We start from the raw sequence: 16,712 nt of genomic DNA, 5'->3' as shown, positions 1-16,712 counted from the left end.
AACTATTACAAATACTGCCTCTACAGTTACTGCTATAACTACTGCAAATACTACTACTGTTACTACAGTTACTGCTACGAGTACTACAGATACTGTGACTGCTGCGATAACTACTACTTAACTGATTGTTAGTGATTTTCTGTTAACAGAATGACAGTGATAACCACACAAGAGGCCAAATAATGAGCCCTGCTCCTGATTAGTCCTCCTCAGAGGCCTGACTTGTTCACAGGTTGGCACTGTTTCTGCGACTGAACAACTGAAATCAGGTCTTCAAATTGGAATTTGAACATCAACCATCATATAATTACATCGGTCAGTGGTATCATGAGGAAAACATTTTGCATAACGACAAAAATTAGGCTTTGATTGAGGGATGGTCTGTTTCAATCAGAAGAACATGCCTAAATCCCCTCCACTTCCCCTCTCTTCAGCATATGTCTTCCATTGACTAAGTAGGGTTTTTTTTATTGACCGCATTAAAATGTTTTCTGCTTGGGATTTGAAAAATATTGTTTTTCATGATTTCGCTCTTAGCTTTGGATTTCCATCAGGCGTGCTGGCATCTGTGTGTTTTCAATTTAGACACATGTGCATCAAACATCATTCACAAAACACGCTCGCGTCCAAGATTTCGGTTCTCGCTCTGTGGCCAAAAGCATGACTGTTCAGGCCCATTATTCTGATCAATAAAACAGTAAACAACATAACAGGCGAGACACGCCCTCTTCGAGATAAACACGTCATTCAGAGAACAACCTCATAATGCTATCTCTTTCTGCTCTCTTGCGGAGGAGCAGAAACCTAATTATAATAGAACACAGACTTGGATAGCTTGGCTTCACTCCAGGGCCAACAAATTATTCTTATTGGCACAGAGCACACAAAACCAAAATAGGGGGAGCCGAGTTCAGACTTCAAACACCAGCTTTATGGTAAACGATTGGCAGAGTTCAAAATTCTCACATTGTGCAATCTCAGACTCAAGCTGCCTTTGAAAACAGGCCTTCCACTCCCCCCGTTCACCCAGAACATTTTTCATTCTTTCAAATGCATTCCGGGCTCTTAGAACTTTTTTTTTTAGGACTTCATTTAGAAACTTGACAGCTATGCAGGGCTAATCCCTTAGATTCTGCGTTGGAAAGGAGCACCGGTTCTCTTAAATACACACACCTTCGCTTCTTATCATAAACTTCTGTCACTTTTCCTGAGACAAAAAAGGGCCTGTCTTGCTCTCTCGTCCCCGTATCTCCCAGAGCCATCTGTAGTAGCCATGAAGCAGAGCACACAGCCACTTAACCGTTAAGTGGACACACACTTCAAGCACAAACTCTCACTCACACCTCCGGAGTAAAGCCGGTCCTTGAGCCAACAGGTGGGTCATCCAGCACTGGGAGTCAGGCGATCTGTCATGTGAAGCGGACAGCGGGTCAGGCAGTCAGAGTCAGAGGAGAGAGGGGAGGCTGGAGTGTTTCCCCACCTGTAGACCATGTGCTGTGCACCTTGATTTACTGGCAGGCTGTGGTTGGGAGGCAGACGCTCTTTAAAAATATAAAGAGAGTTCTCTGAAGCTTCAACCAGACACGCACTCTGGCCTTCTTAGCCTCGAACTCCTCTGACATGCTCAGAAAATTTACAGGCCTGACGACATGCTGCACCCCTTTCCACGCTGTTTATTGGGTTTCTTAATGTGTGTGTGTGTGTGTGTGTGTGTGTGTGTGTGTGTGTGTGTGAGCGTGTGTTGTGTGTGTGTGTGTGCTGTTCCTTCTCACTGGGCTAGACACAACTTAGCCATGAGAGCGGTGACAGATTTGTCTGATAAAGGTACCAATAGATACACACACTTTTAAGGAGGCCTTCTCAGAGTCTGATAAGAAGGTGCTCAAACACACACACAGATACACACACAGAGGACAGATAAGAGGCACAACAGAAGCTGAATCACAGGAAACAAGCAATAGAGATAAAAGCAACAGTGAATGTGTGTGTGTGAGGAGAGAGGAAGTGGTCTGCTGAAACCTCGAATTACAGGAAAATGGAGCTGTCTTGTCGTACTTCATTTATCAAAATATCTCACAAAACAACAACTATGTTGTTACCAGGAGGTCAATCATAAGGAGAACAGATTCAGTGTTACATTACCACTTTACAGCAGTCTTTTCCCTGAGGCCTGCTGTAATGTGGATCTCCCAGAGAGCATGTCTCTCACACAGCCTGACTTGAATAACAACGCTCGAGGTCAAAGTAAAGCTAGAGAACAGATCGCACTTTAAACGATCAAGCAAGTTATTTAATCTATTAAATTAGTATACAGTAGAAGTCTTTGGCTAAGCTTTACAATTAATTAAAATGTGTTTTGACATTCATATAAATTACATGCTGATCCTTTCCAGTGGGCAGAAAGAAACAGATTGTTTTGAAGCTGTAATTTTGTACCGTGGGTTGAACAGACTGTGCGGTTAAAAACAAAACAGGCCAAACCACTAAATACCCCTCCGAAACCTCAAAGAACATAATTCAGCTTTGGCTTTGAAGGCTTTCATACTGACAAGTGACACAACGCAGAAAAAAATCTTTAGGGAGGGGTGGCGAATGAGCAGACCCAACCCTAAGGCAGAGAGTCAGCATCGCTAGTTTTCCATAAGAAATAAAAAAGAAAATGTAACACTTATGTGGTGGGAATTATAGTGGTGATAAACAGTGTTTTGTCTTTGGAGTAAAGAAATGAAAATGGTGATGGATTATCAGGACTTGTTCTGGTCTGGATTTACTGTACGCACTGTGTAAAAGACTATTAATTCCACTACAAAACATATCAGATAGATGAAAAGAAACAGCCCTCAGACAACTATTATTCAATGCTGATTCCAAACCTGACAGGGGTTTGGCTGTGAAATAAATTAAGGGCTTGCATTGGGGGAGAGCAATTGGAAAATGATTACATTCCTGGAGCATATGTGTTCGATAGACCCCCCAGTTTGGGAGGAAGTGTGACAGACGTTCTGGGGCTGACGTTCAAAGCCCGGCAGAAATCAGAAACAGGCAATTAGGATTATCCTCCATTATTTTATCATTTGGTAAACATGCGCAACCCTTTTTCTTTACCTCACACACACAGCCGCGCTCCCACAGAGTGCTCACACACATCATGGCCAAACAGCCACATGAAGAGGACACACACAAACGGACACTTTTGTGTCAGGGGTATGCTGATACTGTATCTTTGCAGCTTTTAATTATGGTAGATGTGATGGTTACTATTTTGCAAATAAGTAAACATCGGCAAAATATCAATTTTCCAACAATGCCAAACTGTCAATTTGCCAACAACACCATAATATCAATTTATCAACAATGCCGAAATGTCAAGAATAGTTACCTTTCATGTGATGATGCCACACGCAATTCAAAATGTGGCGCTGTGGTGTTGTCTGTCAGTCTGTCTGTGCACGCCTCCACCTGTCTCTCACCACTCTATTATTGTTGCCACCACTGCTGCTGTGTACCCACCTGCACTCTTTATAGATAGTATATGTTTGTATCTCCTCACATGTGTGTGTGTGTGTGTGTGTGTGCGTGTGACCACTCACTGTGCCTCTCTTTCTTCCTCTGTTTCCTCACAGCATGTGATTGCCATCCCGTGGGTGCTGCTGGCAAAACCTGTAACCAAACCACAGGACAATGTCCCTGTAAAGACGGCGTGACTGGTATCACGTGCAACCGCTGTGCTAAAGGCTACCAGCAGAGCCGCTCGCCAATTGCCCCCTGCATAAGTATGTGGAAACCAGTCTTTACCACACCTGCCTCACTGTAGGAGCAAAGCGGTCTCTACAACATGTGCACATTTAAACACATAACACCAACACACACTCCTACACTGCTTAAACTCTCTCATCCTTTTCTTCAGACAAGTGCTTAGTGTTCGACTGTTGGTTTTCTGACCAGTAAATCTGCACGCTTAAGTATACACACCATTAAACTGAGGCTCAAGGTTACGGCAGCGCAGCCTTCTCGGCTTCTTGGTGTCCATAAATCTGAGTAAAGACCCGGAGCTGTTAACATCTCCAAGCCCTGAAGTGTCCCGGATAAAAGAAAGCTTTGGGTTGAATTACAAAATCAATCTTGTTCTCAGCATCCGGTGACCATTTATGAGCCAAAACATGCCCTTGTACTGTGGGCAAAATGATGAAAAAGTATAGGAATGCCTGAGGGGGGCTTGAAGACTTAAAGCTGCACAGCGAATTACAATGTGTGGATATTCATTGCCTCTTTTGTCTAAATGTGAAAACCCATTTTAATTGGTGCTCTTTTCACCCTAATTAGATACTAGGAATTAAATACTTAGGAGGGATTTGCATGGCTGAGATCGCATGAAGTACCAAATTAAATCAATTTATCAGATATTTTTAATTCCTGCAAGTGGCTGAGGTGTCAAGCATGCAGTGATCCCCACCGTGTGATCATGTTTAAACTCTAACAGCCTGACGTTGGATTCAGTGATAGCGCTTGCCAACTTTCATTTTGACAGAGAGTCATATTATATCTTTGACTCCATGCACCTTCCGGCGCTGTCAGCCACAAATCTGCACGGGTCGATCATGAGAAACAGGCTCCTTATTTAAACTGGCACGCGTGGCGGCTGAATGCTGACGGAAGATTACTGATCAACAACAACATCAGCAGAGGGCCCTCTGGGCTTCAGGCGCCGTTGTTTTGGCAGCAGTAGTTTTTTTTTCTTTTCATTATATAGATTGATTCGTCATGGGAGAAGGCCTAATTATGTCCATAGCTCTACACGTCACTCCACGGATTGTGATTTATGCTGCACAATAGACATACATGTTCAGTACTTTAAGAAAGTTGGAGGCAGGTTTGCTCAATCCCAGCCGAGAGACTTTACTCGATCAAAAGACTTGATTCTTTCTTTTCCCCCTCATACACATACTCGCTCTTTGCACAGCTGACACCACCACTGTTGTGCACCTCTTTCCTCTTTCTTTGCATGTGTCTCTGATACAAATCTGCGGTTTTTGCTTTTCTTGTGCCCTTGGACGCCCTGCACAGACTTTTTGATGAGGCCTCTTCTCTCCCTCTTGCCCACAGTAACAAAAAGTCATTATATGTGTTTTATATCTCCTGTTGCCATCCTGTTCCTTTGGAGATAAGAGAGCCGCTCTTCATGCATGGTTTCTCCGAGTGTCAACTTCCTACCCACTTGTGAATAGGACGGAGTATGATGGAGGGCTGAGAGAATCAAGTCTTTGGAGGATCACACGGCTCTGTTGGAGTTTTTTCCACAAGGGAGGAGGATGAAACCGAGAAAAAACAAATCATGATGAAAGGCTCATTTAGAAATATTTATTGTGGATCAAAACAACAATAGTCGACATCTAAGTGGGATTCAAGAAGCAGTAGGTGGATGATCGAGCGTCATCAGCATTAGACAAGATACAAAATTAGGGGGCAGAGAGACGGGTAACCAGAGAGCAGGATTTTCCTGTTTGCTTCTGTGTCATGCATTCATGTGGAGATGTAGAGAAGAGGAAGCAGACTGCTACCTGCAAAACAGACAGGAAGATAGCTATTAGGACAACAACGCTTAAAGCAACTTTCACCTTCCTGACTGTAAAGGTTCTGCAAAATAGGAGACCTACCATCAACACTTATGTGTTGGCATAAAAATGATTTATATTTTAGCATGTTATCATTCAAATGTTTGTGTATATTAAGTGCAGTATGCGCGGACATTGACAGTATATTGTGGCCACCTTTAAACATCTCCCCCGGTCAAAAATCCTAGAACCGCCTCTGACAAGAAATAATTTTAAAAAGTAAAGAAAATAAAAGGGCATTGGATGAAAACAACGTCATTCATATGCAAGTTCATCCCTGTGCTAGGATAAAATGTTGGCATTGTACGAACTTCTTTTACATTTTAGACCAATTATATCAACATATCTACAATATGTATCATGTTACATTCAATTTACAGTTATATGAGCTGACTTTCCTATCAGGAGTAAGAGCCAAAAGATGGCCATGAACCCTAAATGGTTTTATGCCTAAACCTAACCAAAGAAGTTTCTAGACAAGTAAAATGCCAGTATTTGTTCTTGTAATCGGAGTGAGACATCATACAAATTATTGCCCTTCGTATTTCAAGCCATTTACACCTTTTTAATGAGAGTAGAAAGAAGAGAGTTGACACAAAATGAGGGGAAAGAGACAGAGAACGCAATGAGACTTTTGGATGTTGCAATGTCGTGGTTAGCTTCTTAAACCTCCTTTTCAATCAGACATATTTTTGTGAGAGTAAAGAAGAAAAATATAGCCACCACAACACTCAATATTCAGTCGGTTTTCTGCTTACCTTCAACTACAACATTCACACTAAAATCTAGTCTGTTGAAAAAAAAAAAAAATCACAGAGCAACTGATATATTTTCATTTCTTTGAATTGTTCTGCCTCAATCCTTTTCTACTCAGGTATGCACATTTACGCACTGCACCAACATGCATGCACACAAAGACAAAAACATGTGTGGATTGACATAAACATGAAACTGATCTTCATCTGTGTCTGTCTTGTTTTTTCTCTGGGAGAAGAGATTCCGGTCGCACCTCCCACGACCCCATCCAGCAGTACGGAGGAGCCATCAGGTGAGTACCGCAGAGAGTCAAACATTTATTTTGCTTTTTTTTCAGTATTTATCTTTTTGGGGCCACGCATGCACACAAGATCAAATAAAGATGAGCAGAATATTGTGGAAGTATAAACTGGATGTGGGATTTTTCAACAGTTCCAAGTGTGTAAGTGTGAAAAAAAAAAACGACTGCTGGATAAATTGGATCCCTCATGCCTTCACCCTCCTTATTAGGGCTTCATGAATATTAAATCCATTAGCAGCAACCCTGGGATGTGCCTCCTTTAATCTCTCACACTTTCACAATTAATCAGTCTAACTGCGGCACAGTGGGGTGTTGGTCCGGTGTACAGCGCCGGGGCCTGGCAGTTTGTTTGATTTGAGCAGTTTTCATCTCTTTCCCAGTCTGAGGCAGGGAAGTGAGGGGCAGGACTGTATCCTGGAATGTAGCACAGGATTCAGTTTTACTTTACTTTCATTCATTCGCTAGATGAATACGTTTGAAATTATAATGGAACTTTGTCGATTTTGCTGTGAGGATAGGATATGACGTCACGATCAGTTGTGATACATCAGATGATAGAGCTAGAATTAATGCAGTATGACTGAGTAAGAGATTCTGGACTTGTGGACTGGATTGTGAGCCAATTTACTGGCTGAGTTTCTAGTTGTTTGTTATATTACATTCCAGTAGAGTCATATGATATTATACAATTACAGTTGCGCAGTTTGTGGCATGAATTCTGCAAATGTGAGGCACAAAAAGCTGCATGTCGTGCTCACTGAAACATACCTGTACGAACCCTGTCGGAATAAGTTCCGCATTTTATCTTTTGGCCTCATGGTGGGAAAAATTGAGTCATCTGGCACTGCATGTTTGTTCTGTCTCACCCGTGAAGTTAACAGGAGGCCCGAGGTATATGTGTATGTGAGGCTCCTGCAGCTGTTGTTGGGCCCTCTGAGGTCCCAAACGTTCCCCGGACAGCCTCGATTGACAGCACAGTCAGGATACCACAAACCCTCCTCCACCTCTTTTCTTTTCTCCTCCGGTCTCTTTTCACTCTCCTCCACTTCCTTCGTCTCCCTCTGTTTCACGCTTTGTCTTCACATAACACTGTGGGTGGTGCCGAACTGGAATATCTGGAGTTTCTCTGGGCCCCCTTGTCAGGAATCTGTCCACTTTTTGTGGTGTAGGAAATTTTCCTCACCTCATTGAGGGATTACTGGATAAGTGAGCGAAGGACCTGTATTACTTTATCAACTTGACTAAATGAAAAGTTGATCAGCGTATTTATTGCTTTTCTGTTTTGTATGAAAGTGATATCCTTACCTCTCCCTCCAGTGCCTGTTGTATGAAATCTTTGCCTGTAGCTACATCCTGGTTTAAGGCTAGTAATCCTGTTGAATAGACGCTGTCATTGAACTAATGTAAACACATCCTGAAGGAGACTGTGTAATGACTCGGGCAGTGTAGCCATACACAGATAACCTAATCAAGGCAGAGAGTTCTGGGAATATGTGTAATGGGCACGAGACCGTTCAGCCCAGAGGTTGAAATCAAGCAGATTGCAAGGTGGAGGACCTTGATGGACGTCCCGCGTCGGCCATGTCAGAATCATGAGTAGCTCAGGGTCCCACAGGACCACCTGGGCTTCAGGCCCAGAGGATACACACATTACCCTCGGAGCCTCCTCAGAAGAACGACTAAACGCACCTCTTGCTCGGCAGCTATGATATCACCTAGTATGTTATTGCAAACAGATGTGGTGATTTTATCAGAACAACAAACTATGTTTTAGTACCTACACAAGAGTTAATATTTAGTAGTAGTAATAATAGTGGTAGTAAGAGTAGTTCATGTCATGGGTCATGAGTATGAAATATATTTACTCAAGAGAAAGGAGAAGAAGAAAGGTGAGACAGTGGTGGAAAACTACTCAGTACATTTACTCAAGCAGTGTACATTTATAGTTTTAAGATAAGCTGCTTGTACTTTGAGTATTTCCTATTTATGCCACATTATACTACAATTTGGAAGCAAATCTTGAACTATTTATGCCACTGCATTCATTTGACAACTTTATTTTTTGTAGTTACTTTGCAGTTTTTGTTTAATAACAATCAAATCGAAAAATCAAATACAATCAAAAGATAAATTATAATGTAACTCTGATGAGACCTGAGGGGAAATTCACCTCTGGTTAGCAGATAAATGATGTAAAGTAGCCTTTACCAGCTCAAACATTAAGTGTTGAACACGCTGATGTATCAATAATTATAATCCAAGAATATAATATATATTATCCTGATAAAGGGCCATTTTGCATAATGAGTTCTTTTACTTTTACTTTTACTTAAAAGTCGATTTTGATGTGAATACTTTATTTACAGTGATTAAAAGTAACTAAGCACTTTTCCTCAAATACTGTACATAAGTAAAAATGTTTTTGGAACTTGTACTTTACTTTTGTATATCCATTTTGGGTAAATATGATAAAATATAAATAAAATATAAATATTAATCAATTAAAATTGTGTTTTTACTTTATTACATTTATGTGATAAATGTGATAAATCATTTATGTGATAAAATTAGTTACTAGTTACTTTGCAGATTACATGCTGCATCAGAGCCAAAGTAGTGCATTTTAAGATAATTTAATTCACAAAAAAAACACTGATTCTGATAAATCAGTTGACCCTTAGTACACAGTGTATGCACACATGTAAATATACTCCATGTATAATTTACCTTTACTTTACTTTACTTAAGATCGCTTTTTCTCCAGTACTATTTGTGCAGGTGACTTTAACTTTTAACAAAGTTATATTTTAATGCAATATCTTTACTTCTGCTCAAGTATGACTTGTGAGCAACCCTGTTTATTTAAGTCAAATTTGAAATGCATGACTTTTACTTGTAACAAACTACTTCTATCCTGTGGCACTGCTACTTTAACTTCAGCGCAAAATCTGAGCACTTCTTCCACCTAACTGAAAAAAACTAATGAAAAGAAAAGAAAAAAAACCTAAAGGTAAAGAGAAAGAGCAGGGGAGGAAATATAATCAAACTAGAACACATTTTGAGGATTAGGTAGGACATGTAAACAGATCATTTAAAAATTAATGTGGAAAAGTGAAAACATGAGTGTGTGTGTGTTTGTGTGTCTGTGTGTGTGTGTGTGAGATACTGGGGGGTGCTGGGCTGACAGCTGTGAGGCAGGTGCCTTGTTGAAGGGGGGGAACATATTTTTTTGTGGCGGGTTTTGGGGGTGGGGGGGGGGTTGGCAAATGGAGGGCGTGAGGGAAAATGGAGTGGATATTAATTTGTCTCCTGCAGCAGGGTTCTCCCCCTCTCGACCACACGGAGGGCTGGAATGCATGGAGAATACCTCCGATGGTGTGGCCCAGACAAAACACACATTGTGCTGGTAGGTCACGGATGGTGTGAGTCGCCACTCCCACGGGTCGTGACAGAGACGTCTGCGCAGCAAACGAAAATGTGGAGGAGATTAACCGCTGATGACCTGCGATGGCCGCCCCGGCCCTGTCAGGATACACAGGATGTGAAAGTAACTAATGATGATGAGGAGAGGGCGAGTCGGAGTGACGATGATGAGGCTCATAAGGGTAACGAGGTTCAGTTTTAATGTGTGTGTGTGTCTTCTCCGTGGCTGGAAGCGATCAGAATCTGTAGCGCACCCCTCCTTGGATTTTTTGGACATGAGTCTTGCTTCACACTCCCTGTTACTCGCCAGCTCCAGTCAGCTTTACAGTCCTACCAGAGTGAGTGCTAACTGTATGAGAGAGGAGAAATAATAGTAAAGGACAAAGAGCCAAAAATAGGACAGCGTTGCATCAAATTCTCATAATCAGTATAAATCTTTTGCGTGTAATCTGCCCTTTTTAATGGCATGAAGACCCCGATGGGTTTATTTCCCCTCTCTCGGTTTGTACTCTTTGGGCGATAACCAACAGGACTCCCCGCTAACTCATCTGAATCTCATCAGTTACAGTAACAGAGGGCGACACAACTCATCAGAGCTGAATGCACGCCACCCGAGAAGTAAAATCTCAAATCAGGTCAAGATCTCTCGACAGCCTCTTCACTGGCTGTTGTCTGCTCACAACAAACCACCTTTTACTCTCTGACGACACAATGAGAGAAGACGCGAACAAGGGACTCCCTCGCTTTTTTTCCTCTGTTCTCGGCCCGTCTTTGCTGGACGGGATCCAAACTCACAGCTCTGGTGCGAGAGCAGAGTGGGGCAGCACACTGGGCTCCATAATCTAATTACATGCTTTATTCGCAGCAATTTGTTTCTCAATCAGTCTGGTTGAGGGAGAAAGCCCTCCTCCTGGGCTGGCATTTACACCGCTGTGCTGGTACCTCTGATGCCGCCCTGCCTCTGTGGCCACGTTCACACTGAGATATATCCAGTATGTCTAGATTCATTTGATATAGATAGCTGTTCACACCTGGCGTTGACTCAAGAGACCACTTGCGCTCAGATTTCATTCCGGCGAGGCTACTTTGTATTTTTTCTGTGTGGAATCTATGAGAGCAGCTGAGCAGAAGCAACAGAATGCAGATTTGTATGGGGTGGTGGTTATTTTGAAATATGGACCTTCAGCACCTTTCATATTTGACAAATCACCATATAATGGAGGGGTGTTGTGTAATATTTGTGCTTCCCAGGACACCTCATTTGTGTCACGGGTGCAAGTTTTTGACATTCTACCATACTGTACATGTGCAGCCATACAGTGTGATGGAAGACAGTTATCTCTTGGAAATCCCAAGATCTGTTTACTGACACTGCAGGAAGTAGTGTGCCCTTTATGTAGTGAGGTGGAAAGCAAAAAGTGTTGGGGGGCATAGTATGTGGGCATGTAGCGTGTCTGACTTTCTGTCCCTTTATACACCTGCAGAAACACGGTCAGGGCAGGCAGCCGAACGCACATAGACCGCAGATACCTTGATCGGCGAAAGTTCGACTTCACACTTTGTTGCGTTGTGCAGTGTGTCACCTGAAAACCCTAAGACAACGCAAGTGCGAGCTGCAGTCTTGACCGTTGCAATCTGTGGGAGAAATATTTCAAGAGAAAGGCGAAACCTTCTGTTTGTTATAAAACACTCTGTCACCACTTCAACAACTTCTCTTATCTCCATGTTTGTTTCTCTTTCTCTTCCTTCTGTACAGTAGTCACAGCAGTACACATTCCTCCACCGGTGTTTGTTTACTACCATGGTAAAGGAAATGCGGCAATTCGCTCTATATTGGCTGCTTAAGGACAGGCGGTGCATAAGAGTGGACACATATCGGTGCTAGCTAGGCCAGGCGTTGTCATTCGCGTTTGCACACTTGTGCAGACTATGTTTCTGGCCTTACAATAGTTGCCATGCACGGATGAATGAAGTCAGAGGGTTTTGCTGAAATCATCGATCAATATTGGTGTTCTTTTCTTGTTAGGATTGCTTGAAATGTTTATTTCTTCTGCTAACGTCTGATCAAAATACAAAAGCTCAATCTGGTGCCAAGTGTGAACAAGACTGATGTTACATCTGGCCTGCAGGGAGACCAAACATCTCAATAGGCATTCGGAATACACAATGGTCTATACACTGAATAGGATTTTACATCTCTTTATCTTTGGGAAACTATTTTATCTTGCATAGCAACAATTGTGAGCTAAACAGTAGAAATACAACATCCACATAACATGCATTTGATTGGCCAACTCAGCGCCTTGCCAGGTGACGTAGCATTGCACTGTGGCAAAAGTTGAGCCAGGTTTTTTGCCAGAGCCGCCGCCGCCTCCTCCTCCTCCTCTTCCTTCTCGGCACCCCGCTGTGCCACTGGACTGGCTTCATTCAAATGAACGAGGCTTAAGGAAGGAGATATCTTGAATGATTATCTTGTTGGAATAACTGAATCTGAGTGTTACAGAACCCTGTCGAGTTCTTCTTGACACGAGGACAAAACTCGGCCTGGTGGTGGTTCCAGGGCAGTTGCTAGGAATTCTGGGCCCCCTGAAAGAATATCGGTGTGGGCCCCTCTACCCCATTCATTGCCACCTTCAATTTTCTTGTTTTTCAATATTCTTGACGGTGCCTGGTGTAATACACCCAATTTGTTTCCTTTTTTACGATTAACGACTTAACAAGTCAGAGTATGATTATGTAAATGATGTATTATTAGTTGTCTTATTCTCATTTCACTGATTTGCAACACGTTATTACACCTCTGATTGCAAATACATTTTCAATTAACCACTCAACAAATAGGTAGTGGGTCACTAATAAACCAAAACAGCCAACCAGTGTGTACATCACTCACTCACCATCAAAGGCATCACTGGACTGCTGGGCTGAGCGTCTGCTGTGGGGTCAAACTCAGATGAAGCAGCTACTGCTGATTCTGGAGCAGCAGGGCATAAAGGTTTATTGTTCCATTATATATATTGTAAACATTATATGTTATTTTCAATGGAAAAACTGATGCAGAACTAACCTATTCTTGGACAAAATCTAAATGGGCTTCTTAGTACCATAGCTCTAGGTGGACAGCTTCACTTTACCAGGCAAAAAATATTTTTAGACCATTCAAAAGTCGGTGTAAACTGTCCAGAATTCTAAATAGTCTTGTTCGCTATTATGGTGTCTTTTATTTTATACTGCTATGAAAACAAACAAATCTTTGAACATTTAACTTTTTTGTATTTAGGCTATTCAAATGTCCCACTAATTACACATTTTACAAGACCACATTGAACACATCATGATAACGTAACTGACCTTCGTCAGATGCTCATAATTACTGAGTAGAACTTGAATGCGTCATAATACAATTCAATGCAGCCTCTGAATGGGCGCATACTGGAGCACTGTCCAACAGTGATATGTGTGAAACACACAGTCACTGTAGTAGCCCCTAAATTAGTAACGTTCAGTTATAGCTACTCTAGGAACCGTTGCTCTACAATGAACTGGCGACTTGTCCAGAGTGTAGCGCGGCCAGATGACAGCTAACGTACGCTCCAGCCTGCGCCCCGTCAAAGGTAATGTTACAGACATTAAATTAATGAACAAGTAGGCTAATTGTTTCAGCCGCCCTCGGTAGTTTTACTCTCACCATTCTTAGAAAATAAGTTGTTGATGTCCTGGGCCCCTGCTCTGCTGCTCCTACTCCTGGCCTCCTTCTCAACTCTCTTCTGGTGTCCGGACTTGTGCTTTTTGGTGGGTATCCTAACCCTGCTGGAGTTCGCTCGCGCTCACTTAATTTCGATGAGGAAGAACTATGGGAAGAACGAACCACGGTGTGGACCAAACCATTTTTTAAGAAGGGGCTAAGGGGGTTATTGAAATGATTAAAATTAGAATATTGTATGACTTGTGGCTTTGTTTTAATTCGGATTCATTCGTATGAATATATATTAGTTCAGTGTATGCATAACCATTTTGTCATAGAGGCTCCTGGGGGCTGTGTGTGGGCCCCTACAGCGGGCTGTGGGCCCTTAGAATTGTCATCACCTTTCCCCCCTATACGACGGCGCTGGGTGGTTCTAGACTTTGCAGTGTGTGCAGATTTCTGGGCTGAATGTTGAAGTTTATGCACACCAGTCCTGCTGTGTTGTGGAAAATATGTTTGCTTGATGTGCCTTAAAAAAAGGGTACTTGTTCCCTCTGTTTAAATCCTGCTGTGGATGAGTGGGCCATTGTCTTCCAGATTTTAGAGAGATGTCAGGGAGTTTGATTCTAAACATGTTGGTTCAATATTATTGGCACATTTTCATTGTCTTCAGCGAAGTCGCTGTAGTCGTTGCTCATTTTGTGGCCATAGTTGTTGTCTGAGTCTTGATTTTAAATATCTTCTGTATCTTCTTTTGTAAGTTACAGCACAACCTAGTCATCAGGATAAACATTTCTGCAAAACCACAGATCAGTTCAAATTTGATGTTTCTTTATGTTGCTGCTTTAGGTTTGTTTCGGTTGAAATTTCAACACTGTGCTCATGGCCTGCTTAGAAATGTCCCCCCGTTTCCTGAAAAAAAACACCCAGTTTTGTCATCACAGGTAGGCTGGACATGTCCCCAGGTTTCCCCACAAAAACGACTGAAGATAAGCATATAATATGAGTGTGAAATGCCACGTTTGGTACAAATGTCAACCATGGACGTGCTTGGGGTTTGTACTTGGCTGGTTACCTACACCCCAAATTCTGTTTAGGGTGGATGCAGTCGATGTACACAAGCATATACACATCATCGATCTATCTAACGCTGGCTACTGGACCTAACCCAGGCCTAGTTTCACTCCCGTCTAGCTTCGGTTCAAATGCACAGAACTGTACAGTACTGTATTTTCACTCGGAGCAGCTTTAGTAAGAAGCATCCCAAATGAAAACGATTAGCTTAGAGGGTTGTGCAGCACTTTGATAGAAGGGCCAAAGGTCCACCTCTCAGTTACACACTCCTCCATGCTCTGAAAGGCAGTGAAACAAAGCGCTGTAGTAACTACATCTACTCAGAACACCCAGAGCACATTTTAGCTCCGTGCTACAGGACTGCTCCCACTTCCCCTGCTTGTAACGCGCGCACAAAGGGAACATTTGTCCTCACGGTAGGGGACTGCCTGGCCCTAAATGGGGATCTCGGGGTGCTCTCAGCGGGGCCCGGAGCTCTGTCTCAGGGGTACACTAATGGGGAGCGAAAGGCTATCAAAGGGAAGTATCATGATGGCATCAAGGGGGGTTATGAGAAAACAAAGCTTCCTTTCCACAGCCCCCCCTGCCATCATTTACATGGTAATCAGGTGCAGCTCATATAGACTCCACTGTTTCGTTTACTTTGCCTATTTTTGTTACTCTCTCTATTTACTACCACCAGCTTCAGCTTTGCAGCCTTGCGACACAGCTTTTTGCTGATTTGGGGGTTTCACGTGAAAATCCTGATCCTCCTCCTCCTCTGTGTCTTCTACTTCTTCCTCTTCTTCTTCTTCTTCCCACCCCCCTGATAAACTTCACTCCTGTCTTCTTTTTTCTTGTCAACCTCTCCACCCCTTCGCTCTCTTACCAGTATCCATTCTTCCGCCTCCCCTCACTGCATTTTTTCTTGCCGTGGTGTTCCCCCGGCAACCTCATTCAGACAGAGTATAAAGGAGGGTAAAGGCATGGAGCAAAGATCTGGTCACAACAATGAAGTTTGTTCATATTCAGGCTGCCTGAAAGCTCCGATCCCTCTTACACCGCCACTCGCTGTCCGTCTATCTCTTGCTGCCTGCATCCTCCTCTCTTTTATTTTACCATACTCATTATGACTCGCAGTGCTGAAGTGTAAACCGAATCAGTACTCTGGATTCAATTTATTCCAGTTGGGAGAGCGCTGAAGGGGCAGAAAAAAATATGATAACTATTTTTTTTCATTACGCTGGCCGGCACTGTAAGTGTCTGGCAGCGTGACAGCATAGCATGGGGCAATCAACTGAAGCTATATACTCTCTCGATTGCTGTGGCCGGCAAAGTGGAGTGAGGGGTAGACTGGTGCCTCCCTCACCTTCTGGTAATCTATCATAAAACTGATGGCACATGCATATCCCCATGACACGGAGCAGTTATACTCTGCAATGCATGTGCGGCCGACAAGAATATTATCATCCAATGGAGATACAGTACAGTATATAAACAAACTTATCTTATGTATTGACACTCTCAAATACCGTATTTTGGTTAATTTCTAACCACAAAGTAAGTTGTTGTATTATTATTGTACGACTCATCTTTTCTCCATTTTCACATGGAATATTCAAACTTGATTATTGGCTCTAAACCTGGTATTAAAATAGGATCTGTAGCCGGATAACTTATTTGGATTGGAAATAATCTTGCCTTAGTTTTTACACCTGGTAACCTCATTGAGATCAGCTCTCTAGTTTCCAGAGCAAAACCATGAGTCACAGTTTTAGTCCCCCCTTGTAAATTCGGAACATTTAAAACATTATGTTATTCCTTTTATGTTTCAGTTTTATTCCCTCTGCTCGGACGCGTAATGCGTCTTTTGGAGCGTTCA

At 42.6% G+C, this 16,712-nt stretch overlaps 1 protein-coding gene across 2 annotated transcripts in view; it reads left to right on the top strand.

The window, feature by feature from the left end:
• ntn1a (netrin 1a) overlaps positions 1 to 16,712 on the top strand; it is a 69,981-nt gene that overhangs the window by 42,515 nt on the left and 10,754 nt on the right. The window contains exons 4-5 of one of the 2 annotated variants that reach the window (XM_030434176.1): positions 3,624 to 3,773; positions 6,607 to 6,660. In XM_030434176.1, the coding sequence (XP_030290036.1) occupies positions 3,624 to 3,773; positions 6,607 to 6,660 (204 nt within the window). The remainder of the gene's footprint in view (positions 1 to 3,623; positions 3,774 to 6,606; positions 6,661 to 16,712) is intronic. The other variant, XM_030434183.1, reaches the window with a different exon arrangement.

The sequence above is a fragment of the Sparus aurata genome, chromosome 1 (assembly GCF_900880675.1).
Source record: "Sparus aurata chromosome 1, fSpaAur1.1, whole genome shotgun sequence".
Classification (NCBI taxonomy): Eukaryota; Metazoa; Chordata; class Actinopteri; order Spariformes; family Sparidae; genus Sparus; species Sparus aurata.
This window is presented reverse-complemented; position numbering and strand designations above follow the sequence as displayed.